Source organism: Lepeophtheirus salmonis, chromosome 3 (assembly GCF_016086655.4).
Source record: "Lepeophtheirus salmonis chromosome 3, UVic_Lsal_1.4, whole genome shotgun sequence".
In the NCBI taxonomy this organism is placed as follows: Eukaryota; Metazoa; Arthropoda; class Copepoda; order Siphonostomatoida; family Caligidae; genus Lepeophtheirus; species Lepeophtheirus salmonis.
Window position 1 is genome coordinate 49,024,355 of NC_052133.2, and position 26,235 is coordinate 49,050,589.

The 26,235-nt window shown below is 33.8% G+C and overlaps 1 protein-coding gene across 1 annotated transcript in view; it reads right to left on the minus strand.

Annotated features, from left to right (window-relative positions):
• Nucleotides 1-659: 659 nt before the first annotated feature.
• Nucleotides 660-26,235, minus strand: part of smg (sterile alpha motif domain containing protein 4 smaug) — a 31,608-nt gene continuing 6,032 nt past the window's right edge. Inside the window, exons 2-7 of the mRNA XM_040709477.2 lie at nucleotides 21,460-21,666; nucleotides 20,044-20,529; nucleotides 19,446-19,651; nucleotides 16,942-17,399; nucleotides 15,743-16,124; nucleotides 660-2,823 (exon numbers count right to left, since the gene is read on the minus strand). Of these exons, the coding sequence (XP_040565411.1) occupies nucleotides 2,107-2,823; nucleotides 15,743-16,124; nucleotides 16,942-17,399; nucleotides 19,446-19,651; nucleotides 20,044-20,155 (1,875 nt within the window). The 5' untranslated portion in view covers nucleotides 20,156-20,529; nucleotides 21,460-21,666 and the 3' untranslated portion in view covers nucleotides 660-2,106. The remainder of the gene's footprint in view (nucleotides 2,824-15,742; nucleotides 16,125-16,941; nucleotides 17,400-19,445; nucleotides 19,652-20,043; nucleotides 20,530-21,459; nucleotides 21,667-26,235) is intronic.

A 26,235-nucleotide genomic window follows, 5' to 3' on the forward strand; every position in this document is an offset into this window, starting at 1 on the left:
GTGATTAGGAAATCGTTGATAGGACTGATCCAGGACTACGATATCTTTAAAATAATCCTTGACGATGTACCGAAGAGCCCCAGTTGGGAATCACTGTTCTAGTTTGATGGATTTAAATAATATATATTTCGATTATGGAATATGGGGGATTCAAGTATTTCAAACGGCCTCACAAAGGCACAGTCAATCCCAAGACCGACTGTCGGATTATTGTAATGCACTAATCTTTCAGCTAATAAGATTATAAAATTCATTTTGTGGTCGATCTATCTAAAGGGGAATATATTTAGTTGAAGTGAGACTTGATATTCAATATGATCAAATCCCTTCACATTAAAAATTTGGTCATCCACAGGTTTGCAAAAGAAAATGGGTGTTTAATAAGGTGTAAATTTATCTCGACAACCCTATATTGTATGTATGCATATATATCTTCGTGTAGGTATATATTTACTATAATTCGAGTCCAGCTCGAAACGGACCACCTGGATCTTAAATTTATTATCATTCCCATAATTCCTCATCATTAAGAGGGGAAAATATGTTATTTTCTAAATTTTATGAAAAATAAGTTTTGCTACTCTTTAAAAAAAAATGTGTTTAGGTATTTTTTAGGCTCAGTGATATTATACTAATAATTTGGAAATAGTATCATCAAGTATCATGTTCGTTATTTATTTAATTTTTTTTAAATTTTGCTGCGGCATAAACAAACAGGGAAAAAATTGGGTATAAAAGCATTGTTAATATTATTTCTAAATATAAATATAGATTCGCACAGAGAAAAGGTCATGAATTGAATGGGTGTTTTTGCTGTTATTTGATTGGTGAAAGACAAGATAAAAAATTATGATAAATGTTTAAGGTTTATACATAAATGTATATAATAGTTTGATGTGCCTAATGAAATTGTGTAAGTTATGAATAAGATTGATTTATCCTAAATAGGGTAAATACTAAATATATAGAGTTGCGATTCAGTTCTATAAAATGACTTGATCGATATCATCAGATAATTAAATACTTACATCGATGCGACAAGATAGAGCAAGGGCTTCACCTGAGACAAAGGGTATATGAAGTCACATTTATTTGTCTGTCTAATGTTAATTAATTGAACTTCATTAATATCATTACAGAGCCAGGCGGTTCCGTATCAATACCCCATGTTGCGTTTTAGCTATTAAACTGTACCTCTTTATATCTGTATATATAAAGTTTCATCTCTCGAAACCTCCAATAATAAAAAGTATAGATGGGTCGTAAGTTTTTTTAGAGTTTCAGTGATTTTTATATAATAAAACCCGTGGAGTAAATCCACGACCCGAGACAGATTACTGATAAAAAAAGGAGGGGGAGTCTTCTATCTTAAAAAATGATCCGGAGGTACGGATACACGAATAATAAAAAATGATACGCTGCCCAGCTCTGTATGATTATAATCGTCAATCTCAACAACTAATTTTCATTAGCTGACATTGAAATCTTTAAAGCCTTTACCATATCGGAGGTTCGTATCTCAGCAGACTGAGTATTGTAAACAGCCTTGCAATGCCAAAATACCGATCTTAATCCTTTTTTGACTATATGTATTTTTTTTATCTATGGGTCTCATCTGAGGAACAACATCAATTATAATTATTTCAAATGAGGAAATATCGTTTGGATGACGTCATACGAATTTTTACAGTCATTCATTTAAATGAATAACCGATTGTATTAAACATCATGAGTGGTTCACAGTCAGTCTATGAGATCAGCTTGGGAACGATTACATTTCGATCCGCAGTCTGAGACCAGCAGTTTGAACTGAGGTCGCTCTTGATTTTATAAAGAATCACTTAAGACTGGAACTAAAAATAATATTAAAAAAACAAGTCACAGACCGAGATCAACAATACTAAATACAAACAGAGTGGAGTCCCTCTGACATTTTATGTAAAGATGTTCTCTTTAACTTTAAATTATCACTGTTTTCCATTGTCTTGGAAAACGGTAATGACGACACGGCAAATAATTACACATCATCAAACAGCAACATATAAGAGATATATAACAGAATCATTCACTCGAAAACACGGAATGTGCATTATTGGTTGGGTGAGTTCAATCGAGAACCTGCTCGGTAACTGACAAACTAATATTAGCCATATGTTGTTCTAAATCAGGCTCAATTAATGAATGCATGGAACCATCATCGGATAAACATCCAGAGCTAACAGAGTTAGCCCCTTTACCAGAGAGTGAAGTCGATGAATGAGTCGTGGGCACTCCTAGTGTAGGTGATGAGGGGGACACTACAAAAGAAGGTATAGAACTTCCCCCATCTTCATTAGGTACTTCCGCTACAGAATTTGGAAAGGCATCCGAATCTCTTCTCAGATCCATATAGTAGTAGTCACTCACAGAGGAAGCCGTCGACTCTCTTCGATCTGAAAAATAATCTGAAGAGGATTCTCTCCTTAATTCTGGATGATAGATCGGCGAGGTCGCTGATGAAGGGAGTAGAAATGAGGAGGACCTACTTCCCTCAAAATAGGACCCGTCAAAAGAAAATGCAGACTCCCGACGAGAATCAGAAGAGGTTGAAGACATGGATGAGTTGCGTCGACTATCGGGAAGGGATAGATAATAACCTGAGTCACGACTTTCAGAACTCTCTCTTCGACTTCTAAATCCTGCTGAGCTTGATATTTGAAATGGTAGTAATCCAGGATCCACAAAATTGGGCATGAGTCCTAGGGAATCATCGTCATCGTTGTCATCGTCTGGAATGAGCGGTGATGAAGACAAACTTCCACTTCCACTCACAGCTCCACTAATCTGGAATGGAAAAATTAATTAATTATAGATTGAGAGTGTTATTACTCATTAGTTATATAAGTATGTATATCATTTTAAATCGAAAAATCTATACATATATCGGGTACTAGTATTATAAAATAATTCAAATTTATGTGTATTATTTGAATACAATTTGGATTTTCTCCTTTATTAAATTTTTGTTACGGACATATTATTTGATAAGTGAATCATTTGAAGTCAATATATTTGTTGTGCACAGTTAAACCTCAATCTAACAGACTAATAGAGGGGAGAAGCTGTCTGTTAATGCAAGACGCACGTTTCCCACAATAATGATGAGAATTTATCCTTTCTTATAATCTTCCCGAGTATTTTTCTTTGATCCAAAATTCTGGCACTATTCTTTTCCAGCGATCTCCATCAGGTTTGTCAGTGTTATAAATTTAATTTCAATGCAAGTCTTCTTTCTTAATAAATTTAAGCCTAATAGATTCTACTGCGGTGATATCAGCAAACCTCCCGGACCGCCAAGCGGACAAAATTTGAGGACTTTTTCCGTTCCATCCGAAATCTGTTGCAGCGGGGTTCGTTAAATAAAGGTCTAACTGTACAAGTTACTTTTACTTTTATACTTAAAGTAAAAGTATTATAAATGCCTACAGGCCTACAAGCAAATAAAGAGTCATTAATAATCATAGTGTTGTAAAAGTAAATAACGTCATATCCTTTGTCCTCTTTTCCTTACAAAAAAAGTCATGAATATTACCTTATTCTTCGCATGTTCTCAAATCAGTTAATAATGAAAAAAATAATCACGTGGGATCATGTGAATATGTTATTAAAGTATTACTATTAAGGTACATTTATTAGAACAGGGCTTTCGAAGAATATAAAAGGCCCTACATTGTATGTATGTAATAGAGTTAGTTATTAAAAATAATAACTAATAAAATCCAACATTATGTATATCCTGAGGCGTATAAGATATATCCTAGAAAGCGAGAGTGGCTTTTTCTACAGAATGGGGGACCAAAACGACCCAATAGCGAAAAATGTGATTAGAATGGAATTTGTAAATTGTTTCAATACTATGTTTAGCTATATTCAATATGTCCTACTTTATAAGCAATTACAGCTTCGACACAATAACGAATAGATTTGGATAAGAGTTGCAGGAGACGTTTTTCTCCATCAGACACCAAACTGGAAAGTCCAGAGGCTGAGGTTTTACTGGAGAAGGGCCAAATGGATGCAGGCCAAAAGTCAACCATATTGTCGCTTGAGAAGTTTTGGTTCTTTTTGGCTTTCAACACCATTTCCATCCTTAATGGACTTCTCCACATTGTAGGCAGTCCGGGTGGAGATGCCAATGGTCTCTGCAGCCTTCTCGGCACTGGTGGGCACACACGTTGTCTTGTCATTTTTAAGCTTAGATACATCGGATAAAATCAAAACTTGTTTATTTCTTTTTAGTGGTCCATTGGTTGTGGAATGAATCCCCATAATTAAAGTAACAGGGATAAAATTTTAATATGATGCTAATGCAAGTTTTGTGTTCCCCCCTCTGTAGTTGGCAATCTGAACAAGCTAAGTCTAGTTGTTACATTATACTTAGTCGTGGCTGGAAGGAATTAAACACAAATCACAGTTCTTTTGTTCTTGCTATTAATGGAGTGTGATTTGTGTTTATTTCCTTCCAGTCACGACTGCTTGCAGTGGATATAATAAAACGTCATGATAGTTAAACTGCTCTACACCAAAACATTCTGCTACAAAAAATCCAGGATCCGGGAGGAATTTTGGAATCTTTTAAAAGAGACGGGTATCAAAACCTTCTCCCGCTTCTGAGGTGGATTATAGGATATTATTGACGCCAAAGGCGATTATATTGAATAATAGCAATTGTTTTTTGATTCAGATTTAATTTGGCATTGGCTTTTTTACAATCGGAAGATTAGTTTAGGAGAAAATCCATTCAAAAAATAGAAATGTTGGTTGTTAAATGTAGGTCGTATCCTCTACCGAGTGGTACATTAAAATCTGAACACTTTGAATTTTAAATTTTCATATGATATAATTTATTCATTAACAATTGAATTTCAACAAAATTAATACTGAAAATAGATGTGTTTCTGAGCTCACTTAATAATTAATGTAGCCGTGCTTAGCAACAATGATGGCTTCCAGGTGGTGGCGGAAGCAACAGATGTAGTCATCTACAATGTTGTCCCAATGCTGGCTGACAGTGGCTTTGAGGGATTCGGTGTTGGGATGTCGGACATTGCAGACCTTTCCCTCGACATGCACCCAACAGTTGTAGTCAAGGGGATTGGCATCAGGCCTGCAAGGGGGGAGGGGCAAAATTTATCAAAAAAGAGTTCAAAAGTATCATTTGAAAGAGATTTGCAATGGAAGAGATGGGTTTCTTTCATTACTGTTGCCAAAAGTGCCATCTCCACATTTATAAACCCACTTTTTTAATAACTCTCTGGACAGTCTAGTGTGAAACCCTGAGATCTCTTGTATGGGCTCTCAGGGACTTTTCTTTAACTTCTGTATCCAGTTTGGCCTTTTTGACAGAGCCCTTCTCCTTTCCAACGTTTTGGACTTGCTGACGATGTAAACAGTTGTCCTGGAGACGGCCATTTGATTGGAGTGCAGGAATGGAAATTCGTCGTTCACGTATCAAGTGTGGATTTATATCGACTTCTACGTAAGCTAGGGAGCTACGGTTTGTTTTGTTTTGTAACTAATGGTTTATGCTTTAATACATCGAAATATTAACTAATTTCAATTGATCAACCTTCATTAATGATTGAATTAATAAGTGCTCGGATTTCAATGGACCACCCGTTACGTATATTTAAAAGTGTGATCGCAAGCTTTTCGTCATGTAGGCCACGATGACAAAGTTATTAAAATCATTGACGTCATAACTCCTATGTGCCCCCTATAACTTTTTATTTTATCAACGTCAACTAGAGGAGTGGTAGTATTTGTACGCACGTAGGTGATAAGAGAAGATCAACCAATACAAACAAAATCAACTGCTGCTTTCATTGACGTCATCATTATTGTTAATATTTAAAGGAGAGAATCAGAGAGCAGAGAAAAAAGAAGACTTTTCTTTTCTTTTCATTTGAAGCTACAAAAGAATAGCGGAATTGATAAAGAATTTAATGTTTCAAGGTTGACGAAGAAAATCCTATACAAACAATTTGTACAAAGGAACATAAAAACTATGTACAATGTACGTTAGTCCGCTCCGTTTTTGGGTTAATATTTATTTCCCACTGAACAAAAATATTTTCTGCTGAGGACGATCAAAAAACTAACTCTGGTAAAGTTTGAGACATTTCAGGCCATTTAAGGATTTTCCGTACATAGCCGATTTTTGTGTTATTTTAGGCCTGTGAGCAAAAATAAATGTGGGAGCCTTTTTCTTCATTCCATTAATAAAATTTGATTACATATTTTAAAATATTAATGACTTTTTTCACTTATTTTAGAAAGTTTTGACATTTTCACTAATTATAAGAATTTCGACCTTTATTTTACAAGTTTTAGGAAGTTTTTACCCTTTTCACTAATTTTAGAAAGTCTTTACTAATTTTAGACATTTTTGATCTTTTTCACTAATTTTAGACATTGCTGACCTTTTTTACTAATTTTAAACATTGTTGACCTTTTTCACTAGTTTTATAAAGTTTTTGCCTTATTGACTACTTTTAGAAAGTTTTGACCTTTTTTATATACATTTCATTGAATGAGTTTTTTTCAAATATAGAAAAGCAACAAATATTTATTTCTATTTTTGAAATAACAGATGACGTCACAAATTTCATACTCTTCGTCCTCACCCATAAAAATATTGTCCTTTATAAAAACAAAAACAAGGAAAAGTCAAACTCTTTGATATCTCCTGCACCAAACAAAAATCCTCTAAGTGCATTTCAATTGCCCTCAACGATGTTTTGGCTTGATATTTTTAGTCAAACAGAGTCCCAAAATACCGATAATTATATTGGTCTTTGAACCGGTACAAAAATATTATTCTTGTGACATCAATCATAATATCATAGGGGTAGTAATAAAAAATTCATTATTTTTAATCGATTTTTTTAAAATTCCATGAATGTTTATTTCCAAGGCAATCAAAACAGTTTTTCAATAATTGGCCTTCTAGAGCGTTGTGTATCCTTGACATAAAAATTAAATGAGCTGAAAATTTTTCAAGAATGGCACATTTTCTCTTTGTTGGTGCGTCCATCTTGGACGACCGCTCAAATACCATTGAGTCAAACAATCACGAAACTGTCTAAGAAATTTTTTTAGTACGAAATCTTATCTTTCTACGTCATCTAGTGCACATTGATTGCACTTATACGAAGCGAGATTAACATTACTAAAGGCATTTATCGGAAAATAATATATACTTGAGTAGATTTGCCTGGCGTTGCCTAGACGTTCAGAAATTAAAATTACTTCTGAACTTTTCTCCTTCATAATCAAGAATTATTCTTCCAGCCTGCTGTTATTTATCTTTGCATACTTTTTTGAAGGAGATTATACTGTTTAGTGAATTAAAACTATTCAAATTGAACTATCGTTCGCTCAACTTTCATATGATTGTTAAAAATCCTTTGTCTTAATCTCTTTTTCTTTTCTCTAAACTTTATAATATCTTTTAAAAGAAAGTATACAAATATACATTTTTAGAAAGATGCTATTTTTAGGCCGCAATGGCCTTGAAGGCCAAAAAATTGTTACCAGAACTATATCTTGTGCCTTAATAACGTATATGAAAAATTTGATGAAAATCCATCCATTGGTTTGACCGTGATTGAAGGACAAACACATTTAATATATGACTATCCAGTGTGGAAGCCCAATCAAGACGAGGGCCTGGGGCAATTTGGGGAAATTGCCTCCTTAAACAGTCCATGTACACCAGTAGAAAATATCTTTTGTAAATAAAAAACTACATTACTCTGAAAACGGGACAGTCTAATGTAGAAATATTATAATATATTCTCTCTATAAATATAACAATATCATGACAAAAAAAAAAAAAAAGTTGAAAAATGTACTACGTTCATTTTTCCAAGGTTCTTAAATATAGAAAGGACACAGAACTAGGTGTACAAAACAAATATCTAAAAAAAAAAACCCCGCTTGATTACTACCTCCTCATGTATGTAAGAAATTAAAAATAGGCACTAGCTTTAATGGCTTTAATAGAAGAACCCCCTTAATAAGTAGGTATTAGTGAAAAAACTCGCTTCGAGTCCAACATTCTTTCTCGGTTCTGTCTTAAGTGATTTTACGGTCCAGACATCGTTTTAAAACAGTCGATGAAATGTAAACCAAGGAACAAAATTTAAAACGTGTTCGGGGGAGTTTATAAAAAAAGGTCATACGTAAAAAATAGTTGGGTAGACTGACTTTTACTACGATCGAACATGGACCGAATTAGTTATTCTCAACAAAGATTATAATAGACCCATTCGGTACATTGTATAAGTTTCTTCGTACGCAATACTTTCTGTTTATATATCAAAATTAGAGTCCACTATAGCTTATAGTTGAAATTCAATCCTTCCAAATCTCCTTTTAGTAATAAGGAAATAACTTCGCAAAGAATATGTTATTGGAGAAGAGGGATTCCTATAATTTTCCACAATTCCTCGCATAAACTTCTACGTAGGATTAGCCAATCATTGGAGTTTGAACAGTATGTTTATATTTACATATGTTTATGGTTATTTTCTGTTTCAGGAGTTAATGGATTTATACAGTAAGGGTTGATGGTAGATACAGAAGAAGTCGTAGTGATCTACTTAATGAGATATCAGGCCTATTCCCCCTGTCCACGAACCGACTCTGAGTCGAATAACCGAGGAATATACCAAACTTGAGACAAGCTATAGTTAGGTCTGCTCTTCACATTGAGACCAGTTAAAGAGGGTCCTTTTAAAGTAGGAAAGGGTTTAAGATACAAAAAAGTAAAGTACATTCCTTTTTCTCAAAACGTATTTACCTGTATTGTATCCCACAACTTCTCCTCCGAACAGAAACAATAAAAGGCCCAAAATCAGTTGGTATGTAGGCAATTCCTCCCAACAATAGTATTATCATTCAATAAAAGTTGGGGATTAATAACAGCTTAACAGGAGTTAATTCTATTTTAATCAATCAACGTTCAGAGTACGGATTAGGAGAAAAGAAGAAGACACATTGACAGCTGACATCAATATCCGCTGTATGTTTCTGGGTTAGTGAGGTAAGGAGGTGTCAAAGCTGGGCTCCTTTTTTTTTTTTAAATAAACAAAGATGTAGTGTATTTTAGTTCAGCTGTTTTCATTCATTTAAAAAAAATGACTAACATGATTTAAAACAGTTGTCTTTAGTTGTCTTTACATTTGATTTTTTTAATTTTTTATGAACTGCACATTTGATTAATTATCAATTCAATGTTTTTTATGATTAGTTTTTTTTTTTTTTAACAATGAAGGGCCTTTGTTTAGAAATTTGTGTCATTTCATATGCAGTCATTGGTAAGATTAATTATCAATTCAATGTATATTGAACAGTATGTCCAGTTTCTTCAGTATGAGACAAAACTGATATCAGAGACTTGCTGAGGATCTCAGTTACGTAGTACTCAGCCGTATCAGTTTGGTATCGTGAAATCAAGTGAAGATCTGGTGGCTGATAACGGCCCAAACCTGAATTTTCAGAGGAAATTTCACAGTTGGAGTGGGTTCCACATCTCCCTTATCTCTTGCCCAAACCCGATCTGTTTGGGGATTTGGGGCATGAAATAGCTCAAATGGACTTTCATAACTGAAGAGGATACATTTCTAGTCATCTGCAGTCCAGTGTTTCCGCTCACGACAGAATTGAAGCCGGGCCTTCCTTTAGTTTTCTGAAAGTTTGGGGTGCAGACGAGGTTTGTATGGCAAAGCATTCAAAGAGTGCCTCAGGTAGTTGTGGACAGATGACTTGGATATTGGATAGCCCTTTCAAGTCAATCTTGCTGCAAGTTCCCTTTTTGGATTACCTCTTTTTGGTCAAAGATTTTGAAATCACCAGTTTGGAAACTTTGCTCATTTTTTTCTTCCTTCCTCGACCCTTCTGATTTGCAAGGGTTTGTCCATCCTTCCTTTTCTTACACCAATTCTCAATGGTCTGAGAGGAATCTGTAACCTTTGAGCAACGTCTCTCTGGCTTGATCCACTCTCTATCATGACAACAGCCTTGGCCCTGTTCTCCAAAGAGTGAATCCTCATCATTTCGGATATTGAATTTCAATTAACATCCCGTGGTATTTTCTGAGGTCTTTTATACTGATGTATGATACAATCATCAAAAATTATGGCATCAGAAAAAATCAATATTGCCTAAATATTGTATCAGCCAAATTTCATTTTATTCCAACCAATTTTTCTTTTTTTTTTTACTGTAAAACGGATATTTTTAATACCACCATCAATTTTTGGGCATACTGGGAATAATAGTTAAAATTGTTCTTTAGATAATAATTAATTTATGTTACGGGGGGGGAATACAGACGGGTAGCAACTACTGTGGGTTTTGTTTAGAAATCTTAGACTGGCCTGAGACCGTTATATTTTTATACATATTATACCGAACTAATTCATAATTTCAACGAACATGTTCATAATATGACATCATGTGTATTTTCAAGTACAATGACGTCATACAAAGTTTAAACAGAGATAGCTCGAATGAATTTTATTCCCGTCGTCTCTCGTGGAATACGGAATTCTGAATTCGAGTATCTCTTGAGATGGATGATTAAGTTAAAAGTATCTTCCTTTGTATTCCCTCTATCATTATTTTCTCCTAACTCTTGGAGGGCAAATAAGTTACCTTAATAATCAAACAAACTAAGGAAACAGATTGTTATTACTTATAATACTTATTACGTATTACTCAACTAATTTGTTTGTATAATCGAATAAATAAATTTATATTAATTATATGTATAAAGTATTTGGTCTAGAAAATATTGTGTACTTTTGAGATTTTTTTTGACAAATAAATGACGATTGATCTAGAAAAAAAAAAAAAAAAATTGACCTCTCATAATATATGAGATTGAAAAAAGTCGGTCCATAGGGTAAAACCGAAAAAAGTTGGTCCACAAAGTTAGACCAAAAAAACAAAAATCTGTCCATAAAGTGAGACCGAAAAAAACCGGCCCACGGTCCGGACCAAAAAATCGGACGAGAAAAAATCACTTGAGACATAACCAGTGGAAATATTCGGTGCTGGACCGAGTCTTTAACAATATTAGTTACCATATGTTTTGTTTTTTTTCAAATTTATACTTTCCTATTTGTCAGTCGAGGTTGAGAGGAGATAAAAAGCGTCTCATGAAGAGAGCCAAAAAGTAATAAAAAACGGATATGACGTTTATATTACATTAACATACGTCATAAATATGTATTACGTGCAAGTAGGTGAGAACGAGAGTCATAAAAAATAACGATATTTTTTAAGAATTTAGAGTTAAATCGACGTCTCAAGTAGTAACTAATTATTCTCCTTTCTTCATGAATTTGTGGAGTGAGAAGTGACAAATGGATTCACACACAACAAACAGAGAAAAAGAAAAGAATAACTATGAAGCATTTATTAGTGATGAGACTCGGCCCGATATCGATGTACTCCCGGTTCGATCTAAAAAAGTGTTGTTCTGTATACTGTTACTACAGTGGTATATACAAACGACACTTTACTAAATAAACAGTCTCACAGACCAGCTCTGTGTTTTCACATTACGTCAACATTTGATGTCAGCCATTTTGGGGACCTTACAACCAAGTTTTATAACAATGAAAACCCTTTTATCAATATTATTAAGGAAAATAGTAGACTATTGGATGTTTAAATCTGAGCAACAAATAAATGGCCTTAAACCTTATTGTCTATAAAACATTCTATCACTCAAATGCTAGTTTGATGATATATCTGAGCCTAAAATCTATTAAAAATATGTGATTACATCGTCATAATATCTTATTTCCATAGTGTAGATATAAATTAACTATTAGAATTGGAAGGAATAAGATATTTCATTCAAAATTATTTTTTAAAGTGTAACCTTTAAATAGATTCAAACAATAGCAGACATATAATAGATTGTTGTGTTAAAATTTGACGCGCCTAGGAGTAATTGAGCCAAAAACAAAAAGTGTCTCGTGAACAAGCGTTTTTCAGAGAAAAACGCCCAGTACTATTTGTACGGATTACAGAGATGAAGAGTTAACAGACGATTATGTTGAGAAATAAAAATTCCTACAAAATGTTTTGTATCTTTAGTCCGTCGGAAACTTTTCCGACGACTCTCGAAACCATTTTTAGGGATTTTGAGTGCATATTACTTTGATAGTATTACAACATCTGTGATTACCATTTGCATTGTGTAGTATTCAATGCAGATATTAAGTCTTTTTTTATTCACAAGCCATTTGATGGAGTTTAATCAAGATTTATTGGAAATTTGTTCATTTTTTATGGTAAAAATATCAAGATTAAGAATTATGATGCATCCATAGTAACTTCAGTCAGGGCCCCAAAAATAAAATCGCGATTACGACACTGGTAATTGAATGAAGTTTGATAAAACCCACAAACACCGGAAATTTTATAAAAAGTCCTCTGACGCTCCGGACAGGTTGTAAAAAAAGAGCAGTTGGTCAACGTAATCTAGTGAAAACTTATATACAGATTTCGGCCCAAGGAAAGACCGGGATAGGACTTACGGAACGAACTCCAACAACACTAGTTTAAAAAAAAAATAAGTATACTTAAATGAGGTCAACTGTGTACGTAGATATTACGCAGTAGGTTTTGATGCATGCATCATTGATTGTAACTAAGTTGAGGAGGTAAACATCAATTTACCAGCCTGCATAGCCTTGTTACTAGGTTCTTAGTGTGTACATAATACTTTGCAACTTGAATCTATTTAGTTTATGAAGAATCATTCATTCTAAAATACAATTAAAAATAGGGGAAAACTGGGTTGTCTAAAAAAAAAAAAACACTATTTGTGTACATAAATAAAATGTTGAATATAAATATTCATGACCTCAATTCCTACAATTGTAGCCCGTCAGCACAAATCCATTCTAGAATCATCTTTCTCAAAATTGAGAGTAGACATTTGTCTTTGAAAGGGGCCATATAAGACTCTTAAATCAAATAAAGGGCCTGATCTATTCAACAACTCCTGGATATCTTAACTCATGCCATAAATTTGACTAATAAGCCTCTATAATTGACTAAAATATGTCTATAAAAAGTTAGGTTCCATATATAGTGAGTGGTCCATTAAAATCTAAACACATTGAAATATAAACTTCAACAAAATATGAATCAAATATATAATTTCAACAAAATTAATATTATAAATAGATGTGTGTTGGAGTTCTCTTAATAAGTAATGTAGCTTCCCTTAGCGGCAATGATGGCTTCAAGGCAGTGGCAGAAGGTATGGTCCCCACTGCAGATATAGTCCCCTGTCATGACGTCCCAGTACTGACCGACAGCGGCTTTGAGTGTTTGGATGATAGACACTGTAGGCTTTATCCCCGACATGCGCCTAAAAGATGTAGTCGAGGGGGTTGGCATTAGGGTAGTAGGAGCGACAAAAGAGTTCAAAAGACTCATTCAAAAGAGTCTTACAATGGAGGAGATGACTTTCTTTCATTGCTGGTGTCAAAAGTGGCCTCTTCACACTCATGAAGGTTATTTCCACCCACTTTTTTTATAGCTCTCTGGAGAGTCTGTTTTTTTTTTCTTGCTTGCTCCTCTGCGTCCAGTTTTCGCCATTTTGACAGAGCCCTTCTTCTTCTTCAACGTTTCAGACTAGCTGACGGCATGGTGTATGGTCTTGGAGACGCCCAACTACATAGAGTGAGCGATTATAAATTCGTCAATCACGTTCAATTGTCATTTCTCGACTTGTACCTAAGCTAGAGAGCTCAAGTTTGTCTAGTTTTGTAATTAATTGATTAATCTTTCATATATGGAAATATGAATTAATTTCAAATCCTCAGAATAGGCATCAGGGAAATGGTATTTAATCTGCAATTTCGATTCTTATTTATTACTGGTATTGAACTATTTATTCCTTTTCTAGGTTATGAAAACCAATTTTTTGGTTTTACTAGAAAATTTAATGTTTGAATTTGTTTTTTAATCAATTTTTTTTCAAAAAATTTATATTTGAATTTTTTTGCAAAATATTTAATAATAAAAGTTTTATTTTTGAAATTTTTTTCAAAAAATATATTTCTTTGACAATTCCAGGAGATTTTTGATATTTTTTTCCAAAAAATTAAATATTCAAAAAAAAAAAAAAAAAAAAAAAACTTTCGGAAGAGTTTTAATTTTTTGACTAATTTTCTAAGTAGCTGAAAATTTTTGATATAATTTTTTACAAAAATTTTAATATTTGTAATTTTATTTTTGAATTTTTTTCCAAAAAAAAAATATATATATAATCTGTGGATGCCTTTGATAGCAGAATGGTACTTTTTAACTATCATTAAGAATATTAAAGAATCGGATTCGGTATCAGGACTTTTTTTAATCATTCCATCACTACTAATAAATCAAAGATGGCGTCACTATCCTCGGGTATGTAAACAAACTACTAATAAGTAAACAACGCTCAAGCGACATTTTATGATTAACAAGAACTTCCGGTGAGCAATGATTAAAGAATTACAATAGTAAACATAATAATAGTCTACTTTTGTTGCTTTTGCCTCCAGATACATGAAAATGAGCTATGTAAATCAAAATTTCGACTTTTATGGTCTACAGAGTGTTTTTAATGAAAATATTAATTTTTACAATATCTACATGATAGGAAGGGTTTTTTTCGCCTTGAAAGATATCAATAAAAGCATCAATGTAGTTTGTAGGATTATGTTTTTTGATTCAAAATATATATAAATTTTATTGATTATTTTTTTTTCTAAGTCCGGTAAAATGGTAAAATACAACCCACAAAATGATTTTAAGCTAAATAGAGTATCTTCTTCCACCGAAAAAGATCTATTGGAAGCAAAATAAAGACAGTAATGGACTAAGATGTCATGAGCAGATCCTATAGGGGGCCTCCTATCTTTATTCCTCCGGGAGTGAAAATTAACAGCATTGAGTCCGTGAGCACCATACTAGAGAAAGGTCTCCTGCCATAGGGAATTGGTGCTTCCTCTCACGCATCAAATATGATGCAAAGGAGACGTTATCTCGCTAGCTTTTAGAAGTAGGATTTTAGTCTCCATCCAGTCCCGATTTAAATTTGGCGGATTTCGGAATCTGATCCATTAAGGAGAACAGCTTCTACAAGGACCCCCCATTCCAAATTTGGATACACTGAAAGCCTCCTTAATTAGGGAGTTGGTAAGCATTCCCATGGAAGTGATCCGTGCCTGCTACAATGCCTTGCTAATATTTAGGACCCCCCTGTATATTATTACATGAGTTTAATTTGGTTGAACTTGATTTAGCTCTTGTTAAGCTGTGAATAATTCCTTATTATTATCCTTAAAAAATGTGCACATTTTTAAGCGTGTGGTGATACAATTGTACAATTTAAAGCTTTGAAACAAACCAGCAGACCGGACAAGTTAGCTTGAGGAGAATTATTTAACTAGAAAGTACAATTGTATCCTCGCACGCTTAAAAATGCGCACATTTTCACGACCCTAAATATGCTTATTTAAAATTCTATTTAATTTTGTATTTGAAATTTATTTTAAATATTCCTTTAACTTGTAGCTTTAATTCAGTGCAAAAAGGCAGAAAATATATACCTACAAATTAATTTGCCTCCTTTTCTTAAAACATAATGCATTGGAGAATAAAAAATAAAAAAGGCTAGACTCACGGAATTAAGATCTCCTTGATAACTGATCCTCTTTGTTGATGAATGACCGAACCCTCCACCTATAGAAGACGGACTTTTAATTTCAGATGGTGATTTCCGATGACAATAGGAGTTGAGTGAATTGGAACCAATCATTCCGGGAGGTTCCTCAGGAGGTAAATTAATGATGGGAAGGCGTCCAGACGCAATTCCTCCAGGATCACTCGTGATCTCAACAATGGGTATGGGTGGAGGTGTAGGGGTTGTAACGACCATGGAAGGAGGGAAATGAGAAATGGGAGAGGGCCCTCGTGGGGTGTAGCTTCCTAAATTGCTTCCGCCAACGGTCAACTGAGTGGGAGAACGAATACTGGATCTACGAATTAAGGATTCACGGCTAAATCTGGAAATTAAATATATTAAGAATCATTACTCAATACCTAAATGTTTTCTCCTCAAGTATGAAAGATTAATGATAACAGCTGAAAAAAATTAAAAACATTGTTGAAGTTGCTAAGATAAAAGAAATACCCAGGCTAAAAATGCTTAAGATTTGCTACGATAAATGTATGTCCTTGGAACCGGTCCTTGGAATTTTTCATAAAATTACTGATGGTTTATTGTGCCAATGGGATATATGAAATATGCATTAAGATTATTGCACATATTTTTTTGTAAAAAAAATAATTTTTTTAAAATTATAATAGAAACAATTTATATTGTTAATTAGTTATTATATTATATAGCGGAATAATTGTAGAGTTAATGAGGAACAACCTCATGAACTCTACAAGGGATCTATTTTACTTTCTTTAATGGCCAACAAGTGGGACTGGACTGTGGTCCTTGCTCCTAAATAAGGACGGACACAACACAAGTCTGCATTAACGACTTTAATAATGCATTCAAATATCAATTTAGAACAAACTTTTAAATCAGACAGATCAAAGTTGATTTTTTTTAAGTACAACACTATCTATACTTTTTAAAAAATAATTCAAATATGTAGTATTCACTCAAACGGAGAATTATCTTTTTCGTCATAAGGCATGAAGTATACATACCGTACATGGTACATACCAATAACGATAACAAAAATAGAGTCTGCAAATATAAGTAACTCCACGCCGAGAAAGATTTTCAACAGATAATATATAAAAACAGGTTTTTTTTACTCAAAGCAAATATTTTTGTAACATCATTTTATAAATAATTTTTACCTTCTTTTATTGAGGTCACTGACTCTTTTAATTGTTGGAGGATTCCAAATGGCTCTTAATTTTTGAGCCCAAGAGAGGAAGAATTGTTTTTGAGGAAGCGTAAATCCATCCTGCTTTCGACATCGCTCGAGGAAACAAACAAAAATGGTAACGGCGTCCAAAGACTCTCCACCAACTCTTAGATGCGCATTAATCTTCCGCAGCAAATCAAATAGCTGTCCCGGAATATCTTCACCCGAATAAAAGTAAGGTGTAGATGATGATATATTGGTTAAGGAGATTTCCAATCCCATATTGGAACTTGGGCGGCAGATCGGGGATGACGACGTCTCTGAAAGATCAGATCCAACAACAACAACATTTGTACTTGATGGGTATTCATAGGGTTTAAGGGGCATGAGCAAAACGAACTCCAGCTCGGTCAGTATAGGAAACAAATCAAACTTGGAGGCTAAGGACTGTGAGAATATGTATTTTGTTAGTAATTGTTATTAAATTAAAAGTAGTGTTGGATTCGAGTTATAAACATTGAGTTCGAGTAAATGCATCAAAACAAAGAAAAATATTGATTCATTCAATCACTATAATCAAAGTTCAATAATTAAGATTGTTTGATTATACCGAGTGGTCCATTAAAATCTGAACACTTTGAATTTTAAACTTCAACAGGGTATAATTTATTTATTAGCAATATAATTTCAACAAAATTAATACTATAAATAGATGTGTGTGAGCTCTCTTAATAATTAATGTAGCCGCCTTTAGAGACAATGATGGCTTCCCGGCGGTGGCAGAAGCCCTGGCATCCACTGCTGATTAAGTCTTCTGTCAATGCGTCCCAGCGCTCGCTGACAGTAGCTATGAGGGCCTCAGTATTTGGATGACGGGCACTGCAGGCCTTCCTCAACATGTACCTAAAAAGTTTAGTCGAGGGGATTGCCATCAGGGCTGTAGGAGGCCAAAAGTGTCAAAAAGAGGTCAAAATAATTGTTTATTTCATGGTTGGTTTCAAAAGAGGCTCTCCATCCTCAGAAGGCTCTTTCCACCCCCTTTTTGATAGCCCTCTGAACAGTCTGGTGTAAAACCCTGAGATCTCTTGCAGGGACCCTCATGGGCTTGAAGGGATTGGCCTGAGCTGTTTTTTATAATTCCTCCATATCCAGTTTCATCTTTTTGACAGAACCCTTCTCTTCTTCAACGTTTCGGACTTGTTAATGTCGTAGAGGTTGGTCCTAGAGACGCCCACCTGCTTGGAGGGTAATAATTGAAATTCGTCGATCATGTTTAAGAATGATTTTTTTCACATGCATGTAATCTATAGAGCTCATGTTAGTTTTGTTTTGCAACTATTTGTATATGCTTTAAAATATTGAAATATGAATTAATTTCAATCACTCAATCTTTTATAATTATAGAATTATTTAGTATTTATATTGCAATGGGCCACCCAGTACTTGACCCCAACAAAGGCACATATCAATTTATTAACCTACTTTCGTCAAATGTCGAAAATAATTAATATATTTTATAGAAGGATTATATAATTTAGGATTGCTAAAGACCTCACAAATTAGCTTTATATTTTTTGTTTTGCTAGCTCATTCCCCCCATTATTATTTTCTGTTTTCATACCATGTCAGATCCTACTAGCCGTAGATCCTATAAGAAAGCCTCATTCTCTTATGTGTAGCTCATTTAGACTCCTATGACTTGCTTATTTTAATAATAGATTTTTATAAAAAGTACAAAAATCGATTTTGTGTTCATTGTAAGGCCGAATTTGTTACTAATATATGTGGAAAAGAGGAACTACTTATTTAGTTATTCATCAAATAATATAGGTAATTTTAGAAAATACTAGCTGAGGATGCCGCGTTTCAGGGCTGAATAGAGGGGAATGGAAACAAAGAATGATGGTAGAAGAGAAAACAGGGAGAGAGAAGGATGGAGAAAGAGACAATGAGAGAAGAGAATGAGAGAGATATAGAAAGAAAAAAGGGAATGGAAGTTTTTGTCAATTTTTAGAGGTAAAAAATGTGCTTCTTATTGACCATAGGAACATGCTTACTTGCTAAATTTAAGGCTGATCTGTTGGATCGTTTACAATTCCATGAGCAATATAAATATAATATATATAACGATATAAACAGACTTTAAAATATACATAAAATTTATTTGCCAAATCGGAAGTTATTTCCGAAAGTTGTATCTATAAAATCTCAGCAAAGTAATAGTGAAATTAGTTTAGATTGTCATATTCTATAGATATTACGATCTCAGCCGCATCACAAACAATGTTATAATTCCTTATCTGTCGTAGGACAGGATTCAACACATTATCTTAATTTAGAGATCCCTGATCTACGACAGAATAGTATGAAAGCTAAAAATTTAGAAAATTGGAAATAGGATTAATCTATAAGAGTTTTTCAAATAATATTTCAAGGTAATTTTCGAGTTCGAATCCAACACTAATTAAAAGGTTGTTTTTATGTTTAACTTACGTCTAACTTATCATTCAAATCCTTGATAATGATGGGTCGATCCTTGACTTGTTGAATGGATTTAAGGATTTTACCCCTCGCTCCAAGTGTTACTTCTCTTTCTTCCAGGCCTTTCTCTGTCAAGCCGAGCATCTCATCGTAGGACATGCTCTCTAACAATGCCGTGTACTTGTGTAAGCGTAGGCTTTTAAGCCATTCTTTGACTTCTACAGATATTTTTGAAAGAAACAAATAAATATTAAGGCAAACTGTAATTAGTAGTACAAAATATGTCCACATTTAATAGTGAATAATGTCCGTTCATGGATATTGCCATTGAAACAGGAGTTATAAATTGTAACTTGTACAGTCTGTTTGTACAAGTTACAGCTTGTAGAAATATGGTAACTTGTAGACAACATATATATTACATTTTGCTCATAATATTTCTTGAATGATTAATTAAAGAACTGAAGATTATTTTTGGAGTAAAATAACCAAGAGTTCAAATTGATTTTAAGATAGAAAATTCTTTTATAAATTCCATGAAAATACTTTATTTGATAAATTTGAAAATAATAGCATTCAAGGGAAGTAAAAGACTATTGAAACAGCTTACCCTTCATTCCGGGTTGTAATTTGATTGAGGAGGCCATGGATATGTCTTCGCAAGAGAGCCCTCCGCTCCCATGCATATAATGAATTTCCAAATTGGACGAGGAGGATGACATTGTGGGTGCAGAGAGGAAAATGTGGTCCTCGAATGAGGGTCTTGGAGTTAAAGAGCTGGAACGTCTCTTTTTGGATGTGTAATTCCTATGGTCAGTGTTGGAATAGTGATTTCCTCCGCCTCCACCTGCTGTTGGAGGCGTCAGAGAATTTGACCGCCATGGGCGTGACGAATAAGGTCGATGATGTCGGTGGGGAAGTTGGTGATGGTGGTGAACGTAGGGAAGGGGGGGAAGATCTCCTGGAGAGGTCTAGGTGGTGCTGTTGCTGATTTGGTTGGATATTGAATCGAGGATCCAAGTTCTTTATATATTCTTCTGAAATATTATGAACTTTGGGACTATCGGAAACTGTTTTGAGCCAGTCCGTCAATTGCCTGAAGTAAAAAATTGAAAGTAGAAACAAAACATTCATAGTCGAATATGAACGTGAGCAAAAGTAGATATTAGCACTCGAATCATTCTCTAGTCACCTTCAATTCATATAAAATAAATATCTTCGGGGCCACTAAGCTACCTGATTCGAAAATAATTCAGAAGTAGGGGTTGGTTATAGTAGTACTGGGCTACTGACGCATTTCAAACGGTTCTATACTACCAAGTGGTCCATTAAAATCGAAATACTTTGTATTATAAACTTCAACAAGATATAATTTATTAATTAAAAATAGAATTTCATCAAAATTAATACTATAAATTAATCATTAATGTAGCCACCCTTAGCGCAATGATGGCTCCCAGGCGGCGAAACCCCTGGCACCTACTGCAGATGTAGTCCTCTGTCATAGGGTACCAGTGCTGGCTGACAGTGGCTTTGAGGGCCTCGGTGTTTGGATGACGGACACGGCAGGCCTTTCCCTCGACATGTTCCCAAAAGGTGTAGTCGGAAGGGTTTGGCATCAGGGCTGTAGAGTGGCCAAAAGTGTCGAAAAAAAAGAGTTAAGAAGAACTCAAAAGAGTTTTTTAACGGAAGAGAAAGTGTCCTCTCTGCCCTCAAAAGCCCTTTTCCACCCACTCTTTTTCTAGTTTTCTGTACAGTCTGGTCTTGAGATTATTGAATTAGTTAGTGTTAAGATCTCAATGGACCACCCGATAAATTGGTCTTAAAACTTGTATTTGGAGTACCTCATAAAAGTACAAATCATTAATAAATTTATAATTTTTATAAATCCCGCCATTATTCCTAACTCCATGAATTTTCCCCTCTATAGTTTTTTTTTTTAATGATAAGCGTTCTCTATCTTTATTTGTGTAAAAATTTTAAAAGGAGGCAAAAATAATTATGTAAGTGGTAATTAGCTACTTACTTTTTAACATCTACGGGTATGGAGGAATCTGTATTGACTAGTTCAGTAAGTTTTTTAGCTTCTTCTGCCATCTGATAAAGAGGAATTGTTGAAAAAGATTGGATCCTCTAAAAATAGAATCCCATCCTTTATGTCGTCGCCACTTATAGGTATTGTAGTCAGAGATGTTTTTGATCAATCAAATCCTTGTAAAATTGTTGATATAATCTGAAATAATTTTACTTCATTATTAATGATTCCATTGATAAAAAAACTATTTATAATATAATTTTTTTACATATTCATGCTGGAGCAAAATGATAGCACAAATATATGTGAAAATAGTAAACATTTTGATAGTCATGACCTTAACCCAATAACCCCCACTAAGTGTCCCTTAGGGTGATCTTTATTTTTGATTATTTCTGTGTCACACACGGGATTTTGCTAAACATTTGAAATGAAAATAATTTCTGCATAATAAAATCTTATAATTTAAATTAAATTATGAAAGTTTTTTGCGTGATTCTTTTTATAATATCTTTCTTCCTAAAATGTAAAAAAATTCAAAAAGTTACTTTAAAGGTTGTAAAGTGCCAATAAATCAAAGCCAGAAAGAAATTATCATCATGAAGAACTATTTATTTGAATTTCTTAAAACCAACAAATTAATGATAACTTAGAACATCTGTTGATTTCCGAGTACTAATAGTCTGAATTAAGTATAATAATATTGAAATCACGCAATCTCTATCATATATCAGTGGATATTTAATAATTTTTTCAAAATTAATTTGGAAACAAATTTTTTTTAACAATATATGTTCAAAATCTAGAGCCTCACAACGAAGAAACCATTTTTTTTTAAATAAGGATTCTTTGGTGTCCACATCTAACAATATATATATTTTTTAATTGGTCAAAATCCAAGATTTTTTTGTTTCGGGTTAAGAATTGAGAAATATATTGTTATTCAAAGTAATTGACGAGTACCTGTTCAAGTTGATGTTTATCAAATAATTATGAATTTTCTTCATATAAGAACACCTGCAACAAAACTAGTTTGGTTATTTTGCAGGAAAAAAAACACATGGTTTGCCAACTTTTTCGTTGAAGCAATACGTTTACAGCATAGGAAAGTCATCAATATGGATGGGATTTTTGTAGAGAGCACGAGGAAAAAGGAGGACCAAGACTTAAGGGGCTACTAAAATGAGACCCTTACTAACATTTTCCAGTAAAATTCGGGATCCCAGGAAATATTGGGATCCCGAAAGTAAAAAGTAAATAAAGTGAAATTCAAGTATGTATTAATAAAATTTTTAAAAGATAGAATACATTATAGGCTAATCTTACCCATATATAGAGATAGGATTTTGTAAGAGTGCAAGGAAAAGGCAAGAGCGAAACTTATGATTTTAGTGAATTAAGACACCTATTAATATCAGCTGCATGTTAGATGATTTGGGGAGGGAAAAATGAATTACTGCAATAAAGAAGATAACTTTCTAGATTTAAAATATCATTAGTGTAGGAAAAATGTTTTAATTATATTTATTAATTTTATAATGTAAAACAATTTACCCGGAAGATAGGCGAGATAGCTTACTCCAGAGGGAGAAATTTACACACCCACAACTGATTAAATAATGAACAAAGAAGAAGAAAGAGCACACGCTCACCTATTTTTCCTTTGCTAATCGCTAAACTTAGTTTTTCCTTTACACAGATCCCTTCTTTACCCATTTATCCCCAATAATGCGCAGTTTGGTTTTTTTAGAGTGCACGTATCCCACTTTTTTAACCGGTACGTATATAATCATAATAACTAAATAAAGTTTATATTATCAAATAATTGAATCCGGGATTTGCCAGAAATTTACCACAGGTGTAAAACCCGGAGAGAGAGCCTGTTGTACATACATGGATAGAATTTCAGTCAATCTATACTTGAATTTAACCAGGAACATCCTTCAAAGCAACTGAACTTTTAGAATTTAAAGGTCTTTCAGATCAAATAACAACGATAATGGATGGGGAAGGGGGAATAAAAACGATTACAAAATTATAAAAAGATCTTCTAATATTACGGACATAATTACAATAAATTCTACATACAATCAAATCTATGCAAAGTGCAACTAAAAACCAGTGTGGTAGTTATATGGGTCCTTGACATTTAAATAATATGTACAATACACTCAAGATGGAAATTCATCCATCATCATTATCAAGGATACCAAATTAAACAACACACACTATATAAGGTTCAATTTATTTACATAATATATCTATAAGTACTAGGTGGTCCATAAACACTGAAAAAAATGAATCATCAAAGAGAACTTCTTTGTTTCTATTTAGCATGAATACTACTAGATGCGTCATCTATGGGTCACTAACACATTAGTTTACTTGGTCTCCTTTTGTGGAAATTAGAGCCATGAGTCAGATAGAGAAAACATATAAACTTTTTTTGTATCAGACCTTATTTATTTGGTCCAATCCAGTCCAGTCTTAGCACCTGACCTTTAGACCGTTGGTCCTTCGGACTATAAGTACTACAACTTGTTTAAAAGAGAAGAAATAAAGTGGAGTGACGTCATCAAAGACCGAACTTTATAAGTTTTAGGACATATATGCAGGACCCTATCTGGTGATGTGGCACACCTTATTTATTTAGTCCAGTTCAATCATAGAGCCAGTTCTAAAGACCATTAAAAGAATTACTCTAACGTCTATCTTCAATTCTACTCGGAGTCTAACAAGGACTTACAAATATAACTCCACAACAATTCCTCACGTTTACTCTTCGTTTTTTATGAGCACACACGAATATTCAATCAGGCTAAGAAAATAATTGAATGTAGTAGGGGAGGAAGTTCTTTAGTCAGGAGTTGAATAATAATGACAACAGCTAAAGAAAAGAAAATTCATTCATCAGATTACCACCTGACACTTGGAGGACCGGCACTTCAAGTCGTTCTTGACACACTGGATGATGATGTTGTTTGATGAGTAAAAATCCGCGGTAATTTTCCGCATAGACGTCGTGGGATCCGCATCAATGATCTCCTAGACCTTGTTGATGAATCCTTTGTTTCTTACCTTCCTGCACCCCTCCAGGTCGTGCATCTTCCTCTCCACAGCCTCCAGGGATTGTCACACTCCTTAAGGTTCGCTTTGATGCGTCTAACCGTTCGTTCTGGCATTTTCAGGATGGAAGAAATCTCCTTGTTGTTACAAGTAGGATCACCACAAATTATAAGTTAAATTGCGACACATCTTCAATCTCTCTCTTTGAAGACATTGCCCTTTTTTATATGTTAAAGAGATGTTGTTGTGATTGCACTTTGTTTGTAACTAACTAAATACTACGAGAAACCTTAGCAAAATAAAAATCAGCGCCAGTACAAAATATATGGCTGTCGTGTTGCTACAAAGTTGCAGGAGATTTAATCGTTCCAAACTGTATAATTGAAGATAAAAACAGAGTACTTCCTGTCTATGTCCTTGCTTGATACAGATTGGGACTTGTGTTCATACTCTTTTTTTTTTTACAAACCGAAAAAGCTTACGATTTACAACTCTACTCATGCCCCATTGATAAATAGTGTATAGGGAAATGTCTTTGAGTGATATAATTTTAACATTTCTAAAAGTTATAAACATTTGGCCTATAAATTTGACCTCTTTTGATCCCAAAACAACATTTGGAGCATATTTGATAAGGATGTTACAGATTTACAAATGTTGAAAAGGTCTATTAAGACCCCAGATAAACATCTACAAACATACAATCATGTACTATAATATATATTTAGTTGAGAATAATTAATATATATTTAATAGCCTTAAAAAAAACATAGATATATGTCAAAACGCAGTTGGATATGGCACGATATTAATTATAATAAACTATAATTACATATTGTTATTATATCAAGCACAAACCTCATAATTAGAAAAATATATTCATATTAATGATGCATGAGCTGGTTTTTTTTAAGGCCGGGATCCCACATCTTTTGAATCATTTAAGCCAGCCGGAAGGATCTGCAACATTTTATCTTATTAGACTACTATGGGAAAAATGAAGAAAAAACAAAATAAGAAGGAACGGGTTGAGGTAATACACCGGCACATTCTATGGATCATGAAACATACATTTACCAGGTGGCCCATTGAAATCTGAACACTCACTAATTCAATAATTAATTAAGATTGAGGAATTGAATTTAATTCATATTTGGTTATATTAAAGCATAAACCATTAGTTACAAAACCAAACAAACGTGAGCTCTAAAGGTTATATACAAGTCGAGAAAATGACACTTAACGTGATGAACGAATTTTCATTCGCGCAATCCAAGCAGTTGGGCGTCTTCAGGACACCGTCAGAAAGTTTGACACATTGGAGAGGAAGAAGGGCTCTGATAAAAAGGCCAAACAGGATCCGAAGGAGTTAAAGAAAACTGCCCATGCCAATTCCCTCAAGCATGATATCTCCAGATTTTACACCAGACAGTCCAGAGAACTATCAAAAAAGTGGGTGGAAAGAGCCTTGTGAGGGTTGAGAGGCCACTTTTGACAACAGTTTTAAGTCCTTTTAATATTTGATTCCATTTACACATCTCATTCTTATAGAACTTGAGTGTTTAGGCCCTCAAAATGCCTGACATTAACAATGCTGACGTCACGTAAAAATGCTTTATATTAGTTTCCAGAAAAAAATTATTTCATCAACCTCAAGGTTACCCTTTCCTTGTGTGCATATGTGGTATAGACGCCCGAGAA